The following is an 8,094-nucleotide window of genomic DNA, read 5'->3' on the forward strand; positions in this document are numbered from 1 at the left end:
ATGGGGACCGCGGGCCCGGGCGGAGCGCTGGGGAACCACCAAGCCGAAGCGCAAAGGGCATGGCAGCGGCGGTGTCAGTGACGGTGAGGGAGAGAGCCTGGGCATCGACGTCGGCGGCGGAGGAGGTTATCAATGTGGCTGGTCGCTAGGGTTTTTGGGTTGGGGGTTTTGGTGATCCCTTGTGAGCTGTGAGCCAACGTGGGGAGTGCGCACGGTAGCCGGGAGGCTCCCCCATGGCGCGTGCAACGACGGCGCCTGTGCCTAGGCCAGAGGCGGGGGCGAGGTTGCGGCGGGGAGGATGGACTCGGCGTAGGGGCGCAAGGAAGGTTGGGCGGCGGCATGGGAAGTTGGAATCGAGAAAAATCGGAACGGTGCAGATCGTCGGGAGGTAGGGTGGGAGAGGCCGCGTGGAGTTGGCGGCAGGATCGGACGGCTAAGATCGCAGAACGGTAGAACGGACGGTTAAGATTGCAGAATGGCAGAACGGCAGGCTACCCTTGCGGTCTTAATAAGTAGTAGAGATATGTGTATCGAAACTGATGCCGCACAGTTGCTCTCGTTAATGTCTGGTTTTTGCTTATCAAAAAATTAATTATATTTAAATTAATCATTTGAACCTTTGATAAGTTTCGTATAATTGACTAATTGCCTCTAATTCATAGCTGTTGTCGGCAAAGTAGATCCACTCTCCACTAGCAGAATTTTTTTTTGTTCGAATTGATACGGTTCAAGATATAATTTGGAGATTTTATTTTGAAAAATACCCGAGAGGTGGTGCTTTTCAGTAGAATAATACGCTAGTACTATTTTTACTATATTTGATATACTTTTAAACATTGCGCACAATAACATATGTTAAATTTATATATTTATATAATTGAGTGAAAGTATATCTTGTTTGAATTAGACACCATTAAGTTTTGAAAATTTAGAACCCCAACTTACATTTGGCTCCTGGGCCCCAAATTCCTGGAGAGGGCCCTGACTCCGGGGTTGTTAGCTGTGAGCCTCTGACATCCCCATCCAGCTTATTTTTGCTCTAATGCGTCTGTTCAATTCTAAAAAGTCTCTGATTTAAGCATACACTCAGTCACTCACACGGTTTGATGTTAGTTGTAGGCTTTTTTAGAAGCTCAACAACCTTGCTTTATTAAACAGGTTCAGCTAAATCGCGAACCAGGAGACCGTTAACAAATACCGCAACCCACATCAATAACCGATCAGTTCCCCATTCAACGCTAAGCGAGCAAGCTCATGAGCACGCCTATTACAAGACCGATTACAATGATCAAAACTCAACATTGAAAAAGAAAGATTAGTAGATAGCGCCCTTCCTTGAAAACTAGACTCGCCGATGCAAGATCAAAGTCGTTCGAGCTGAACTTAACATATTCAAACAATTAGATTCCAGAATAAAATGAGAAATTCACATGTCTATTGCCCTTCTCGGCACTGCAATACATCATTTGGCTTCGGCTTGCATAGCATTGTATATGCATGCTAGTTTTCGTCCCCTACAACAACTCCTTACCCATGATGGTCTCTGGTTATGAACTTCAAGCTCCTCTTTTTTCTTCTTCAATGAATTCTCCATCAAAAATGATTTTCAAGTTTCCTTCCAGCTGTGGGGTCCATTTCAGCTTCTTTGATGAACACTGAAAATGTCCTTGTATTTTCTTTGAGTTAGCTAGCTCACGTTGTCCTTGTAAGTTTACAACTCTGTGTTTGATCTCATCTGGTCATGTCAGCCTTTCACCATCATTTTTTTATTTCGTGCCATCCACCAGGTCCAAAGTAGATGAAAAACATCCACTATTGAAACTCATCCAACTGAATAATCATTTATACATAATGTTTTCTTGAAGTGGCATTCATCAAATACAGACAAAATATTTTTCAATTTCAAAATCCTCAAGTAGTTCTTCATAACTTCACACTTTAGAAAATTTATGGCCACCAGCCTCATCAAAATCTGTTACACACCATCCATAATGTATCAATGGCCATTCCATGGTTTCTTATATTCATTCTCAGAGGGAGGTTGTCATAAGCTAATATCTGAATGAACTGTAACACCTTAGGCTAACATTTAAATTTCCGTATCTGTTTCCACAACTTCTTAGTGTTTTCTTCCCTTGAAGAAGACTGACCCGCCTGTTTTTTAAGCTAAACACTTTTGCATCTTTTAATGTATGGTAGGTAGATTTCACTGAGAATCTTCCTTTTACATCATGATGCTACACAACATAGTCCTCGTGATCAAGGTCAACTAGAATTAGTGGAGGGCGTAGGACAAAATTCTATATGGGGCCACAATATAAAAGACAAAACGCTATGCTAGATCACTAGATAAAAGTAGTTTTTGTTATAATAAAATGGAGGCTAAGTGATAATACTAGGAATGTTTCAAAATGACATACATACACAAAATCCTTTTTGTCTGCATTGATTCACAAATAAAAAACCAATTTTGTAACACCTCGTCCAATTCCGAACTGGTTGTACTTACTCCTAGTAACCCTCTAGAATCATATATCATCTCACAGACCAATACGAATCTTTTGTGGCATTTTGTCCTTACTCATGTGCACCTGAAAAGACTTCCCGGTCGATCACCCTTCTCAAGATTGCTCTAGACCAAACACGCGTAACTCAGAGGTTCTTTCGAGATAGACTTCCGAAAAAGAAGATGCACCTTATTGGTATGAGTACTCTATTAATTCTATTAATCCTTGGGCCAAGATATCACAAATCTATAGCTAGAAAAATTGTATATTAGCTAAACTCTAATGCAAGAAAAGTATATTGACAAAAGTAGTGTAGTGAATGTACCACTAAGTTATCAATCTTGCAGCTGTGATCTAAGACAATTACATTTTTCTAGTTTTAAGACGTTGAAATATTCTTGTAATAGTCTCATGATTAAAGGATTCGAAATCATACATCTAATAGTTTATTACACAATTCTCTATTTTAATTATGTCAATTGTTGAAAACATTCTCTCAACGCCTACCGTTAACAAGGCCAACCCAATTGGTAAGTAATCATAAATTAGAAATAAGGCCTATCAATATTTTTAATTTTCAAACACCATGGAACGTATCAAACCACCAGAACTTCAGAAGACAGAAGCAGAACGCAATTGCTTGGTGATCAACAGGCTAATAGACTCTATCGAGCCTCTCCTGCTCTAGCACTTCCCCTTCTCTTTGTTCAGACTTTTGAGCACCTTCCTCTCTCCATGGCTCTTGGATCCCGTTTAGATCATCAAAATTTAGGTGGGGCCATGGCCCACCCTATGGATCCGCCTCTGACTAGAATTGTTAAGATGAGGCGAGCATCAATGTCCCAAAAACATATCTTGCACCAACTCTTCATACCACTCTCCTATACTTGGGTTTATCAAAGTCAAACTCTATTTAGAACATTTTGTCCTCTTGGTGTCACAGGTCTTCTATTTGCCCCATTTGGTATCCAAGGATCATGCTAGATGTTTGTTTTCCCCCATTTCCAATCACCACACCAGTGCTCTTTTCAAGGCTTCAACACCATGCAAAAATACTCCAAGAGTATGAGATGGCTAGTCTTGAATCTTCCGTAAGGAAGTTACCACATGAGAAAATACTTTGCTCTCAGGACATGTGCACATAGTGAATACGAATTTTTAATAAGTCTCCACCCCTGTCATGCCAACATGGCAAGATTGAACAAATGAATATCTCTAAAGCCCAAGCCCTCATCTTCCTTCCTCTTAGTCAGTACCTCCCACAACGGCCAGTGAGTTTTCTTTTCATTGTCCTGATTGGCCCACCAAAATGTCTCAATCATGGCAGTGATATCTTCACATAGTGTCTTTGTAAGATCAAAACACGACATCATATATATAGGTATAGCTTGGGCTACCGCTTTAGTTAAAATCTTTTCCCTACTTTTGACAACATTTTTCCTTCCAGTCCTATATTTTCCTCCATATGTGATCTTTAATATACCCAAATGTTCTAAACCTTGATCTGTCCATGTATACAGGAAGACCCAAATATTTTTCATTTCGAGCTCCCAGTGAAATACCCATCTTACTATTGTTGATATGTTGTTGATATCCATAGTATAGAGAATCATTCCTATGTTGTGTTAAGATTTTCTCTGTAAGAACCAAATGTTGTTAATGAAGAAATAAAGGAATCATTCATCATGTATTTAAGTTCATGCTTTATGTTCTTGAATCATTTCGGACCCCCTTATCTTGTGTTTTGGGTGATTTCGTTTTTATGAGATTTTGAGACACATTCAATTGGGATAGATACATGCTATACCTCTGAGGAACATGTCTACCAATCGAACTTAGTAGTTTCCTCAGGGTTACAAAGTTTTGGGATTTTGAAGAAAGTTGAGAAAACCTCAACCTTAGAGATATTTTCTGATCTGTGGGGTTTTCTTGATCTTCTATAGTAGGGTAGGTTAGGTTTACATCCTAGCTAGGCGAGGTTTGGTTGTGTAGATTACCTCCTTTTGAGTTCTAGGTGTCCATTCTTTAATCCGTCTCATCCTTAGGATTTCTATGTTACTCATAAAGATTTGAAGCATCAAGTCATCGGCTGGCTTGGGTGTTTTGGCTTTAGGCTCTTACTTCAATTCGGTTGAAGTTGAGAGCCTCACTTTCAGGTTCTGGCGTGTTTTCTTCGAGCACTTGATTTAGTTGAGATTCCAAACGCACCCTATAAATGCGGCACCATGCAGTTAAACTGTGGCTACTTACAGTACGAGATACCAAGAAAATGGTTTTTAATTACAGTAGAGTTCAGGGTGTGATATCGTGTAATCAAACACAAAACAAGAAAATAAAGAGAATAACTGTAAAAAAAATCTTACATATTGGAACCACATCATACACATCACGACAGCGCTAAAGTTTGTGGGAACTAGTTAACATTCCAGAACCAGCAGATTTCGCTGCTTCTGTGTGTTGCGCTGAAGGCCTATGAGGAGGGCGTGCCAATTGCCAGGCCGTAATTTGAGCCTTGGAAAATCCGCGCCTTCAGGTGGCTGAAAGAGATTCATCAGAAAGCAGTTAGAAACAAAAGAGTTTATTAGCATGACCACATAATGAAAGGCTTAGGAGTTCCTAATATGACTACTGAAAAAACATGGACAAGTGAAGCGACTGCAGACTGAAAAGCAACAAATGACCCACAAGTTTGTTTTTTTTTCAAAAAGATCCACTGTGAGATGAGAAGTGGGTTTGTAACTACCAAGCAGCCACTTCTTTATCGGGTCATTATCCTAGAATCCTTGGGAAATCTTTGTTTTTCAGTGCTACAACTTACAACCCCTCTGTCGACTGGTGGCGTAAGAGTGGCTTAATTGTAAAGGTCATTACTGAACCATTTCTGCCTTCTCTTTAATATAAGATACTCGCTCTCATGCGTGTTCCAAAAAAAACAGCTACTTGTGGTGCACAAAGTTAGCATGTCACATAAGATTGAAACTTTGACAAAGATGCTCATGGATGAGAACAGCAGCAGATTTAGTATGATTTAGTATTTGTAGTGAACTAAACACCACGAAAGATGGACAATCCTAAGTCACGCCAAAGTTGTAAACAATGAGCCCACACCACCTAGTGCTTAAAAGGAACACTAGAGGATAGACTACATTTGACAAGGTAACATGCTTTTCAGCAAACATTTCTTATGAAATGAGTTCAGCTAACATTACCATAACAACAATCAAACCCACGCTTAATGTCTTAAAACAGTGATTAATTGACTAGCAAGAATACATTCGTAGATCATCACCACAACGATGATTGTTTCAACAAAACCTGCACGGAAGAAGAGTGCGTTGGAATATTTGCTATCAATCTAAGAAAATATTTATCTAACTTCACTGCTGAACTACACTAACACAGTCCAAATGTTCTGAAATGGTTGTCTGAGTTAGAGCCCAAGAGCTTGTTCATTCCAACTTTCTAGTTCTAACTTGCAAATAGTGGTTATTTTTCTATTATTCTCTTTGTTTTTATTGCACTGAACTTTTGCTGATAAAACTGAAGTAGAATACTCCCCTGCACTCATAGCTAGGTACCCATTGCCCAGACAACAGAAAGAAGAAAAATATCAGACATCATGTTGCAGTTCTCTGACTTGTTAGGAAACTTTGACCAAGTCTGTGTTCCCCGTCTCTCGATTTAGGAACTTACAGATCTACTAGAGGTTAGCACAAATGTAAACTACCCTGTTTGCATACCTTTCGAAGACGTCGGAAGCGAAGCGGGAGCCATTGAAGCAGACGAACCAGAGCAGGATCAGCACCAATATGTCTACTCTAGTTAAAGGGAGAACATCCCAATGACACAGGAACGTAAAATCCAGGTACATGGAAAGGAACACCGGATGAGAAACCTCGCGCAGCAAATTGGAAGAAACGCGCAAAATCGACGGATTGCCTGGCCGGTAAAACAAAACGCTTCCCACCAAGAACGAATCGAACAAATGCCTACCCAAAACCTAAGTCTTGTCGGGATAGAGATACCCAAAATCAAACGCGGATCTAACGTAAGCCCTAGCCCTAGCTGATGACGGTGTCGAGCAACGCGAGGTCGGAGAAATTCGCAAGCAAGTGGAATATTAACGAAGAAACTGAGCCGGATGGAGACGCAGCGGAAGGATACTGAATAGGCACCGCTCCCACCAATCGAGCATGTAGAGGCCCATGGTGACGTTGTAGAGGTGGATCTTCTTGCCCACCCAGCTCATCTCGCCGGCCATCTTCTCTGCGGGGTCAGTTCTCTCCGTTTCGGGGGGTGGGCGCGTGCGTGTTTGGTGTTCCTCTGGTTCTAGCTCAAGTCTGAATTTTCCAAACTCTGAACGCTGCTGCTCTTGCTAGTTTGGTCTTGTCGTTTATAAGGAAGGCAAAGCCTGTGTGCGTCCGATTGTTTTTTTACTCCCTCACCCATTCCGTGTCGGTTTAGCCACCATCAGGTCTGAAGTCAGCGTCAGCCGGGTCCAATTTGGCCGTCGAGTGCAGCTGCAATAACTGGACTTTTCCAACTACGCTAGTACAGATATCATGTCTGCAGGGAAAGAATTTGCCAAGAACTAACATGAAGACGCATTTTCTTAATAGGTTGCTCGATGGGCAATTCGAAAATCACTAGAGAGCTACAATCTCTGCCCTGATGGAGAAAGTTGGAAGCTGTTGAGTTAGAAAGGAAGAGAAACAAGGCTAGTGGACAGATGTAAGGCCCCGGGTCACTCTGTAATGTCCTAAATTTGAATGTATAATTTTTTTAATATTCACAAATTCAAGTGTTACCTGCTCTTTTTCTTGCTTCTTTTTTTTAAAAAAATAATGGAGAGTTATTTTTATTTTATATTGACGTAAAACTAGTGGAATGAGCCCTAAACACGCTTTGGTTGTTGTATTCATGCCGTAGCATGGTGTTTCTAAGTGCAAAAAGTGTTTGAAACATGTTAATATATTTTATAAAAACTGTCGGTAGACTTTCATATTTTTTAGAATATTTTTCTATTTTTCGAAAACCAAAATCTACTTATTTAAGATACTTAAAATATTTTTACAAACTCTAAGTATGTTTTTGAGTTCATTATGTGCCAAAGCATTTCTAAATTTTTTTCTGGATTTTTGGAAGCATCTATAATTTTTTGAGCACAAAATATGGATTTCTAGACTTTTCTGAATTTTATAAATAGTAAAATCCGAATTTAAACCGAAATTTCATCTTATCCGAACCCAAATATATATAGGGCAGGTATAATGGGAGCCCTAGGCTTTCAATAGTTAAAGAAAGCCCAGGTCGATCATCCCTGCAACCTGGTTCAACCCAGCGCACTGACTGGACCAGGCTGCCGGTTGCACCACCCGCGCCCACGTCTGTGTGTGCAAAAAAGGAATGCATCCATGAGTCAAACACGTCCCCTTGCATGCGCATAAATTTAGGAAAGATATGTGTGGCGGTTTCTATTTTAAATGCTTTATTTCCTCCATAAATTTAGGATCGCTGCAACAGCCATGCAACTAGACTCGTAAGAACCATTTTATGATATATACTGCTACTAAATATGCTACCCTGT

The 8,094-nt window shown here is 40.5% G+C and overlaps 1 protein-coding gene across 1 annotated transcript; it reads right to left on the bottom strand.

Annotated features, from left to right (window-relative positions):
- Positions 1-4,766: 4,766 nt before the first annotated feature.
- LOC100303897 (uncharacterized) lies at positions 4,767-6,913 on the bottom strand. The gene is made up of 3 exons (NM_001329438.1): positions 6,672-6,913; positions 6,248-6,320; positions 4,767-5,044 (listed from the first exon to the last, which is right to left on the bottom strand). The coding sequence occupies exons 1-3, from the start codon at positions 6,766-6,768 to the stop codon at positions 4,978-4,980; spliced, it is 237 nt and encodes a 78-aa protein (NP_001316367.1). The 5' UTR covers positions 6,769-6,913; the 3' UTR covers positions 4,767-4,977.
- Between the last annotated feature and the right edge of the window lie 1,181 nt (positions 6,914-8,094).

Source organism: Zea mays, chromosome 7, assembly GCF_902167145.1.
Source record: "Zea mays cultivar B73 chromosome 7, Zm-B73-REFERENCE-NAM-5.0, whole genome shotgun sequence".
Taxonomy (NCBI): domain Eukaryota; kingdom Viridiplantae; phylum Streptophyta; class Magnoliopsida; order Poales; family Poaceae; genus Zea; species Zea mays.

What these genes read in the sequence shown, in the direction of transcription:
- LOC100303897 (NM_001329438.1), bottom strand. Translation starts at nt 6,768, where the DNA reads ATGGCCGGCGAGATGAGCTGGGTGGGCAAGAAGATCCACCTCTACAAC. An exon ending in GTGGGAGCGGTGCCTATTCA is followed by an intron (nt 6,321 to 6,671) that starts GTATCCTTCCGC and finishes TAACTAGAGTAG; the next exon opens with ACATATTGGTGCTGATCCTG. An exon ending in GCTTCCGACGTCTTCGAAAG is followed by an intron (nt 5,045 to 6,247) that starts GTATGCAAACAG and finishes AATCTCTTTCAG; the next exon opens with CCACCTGAAGGCGCGGATTT.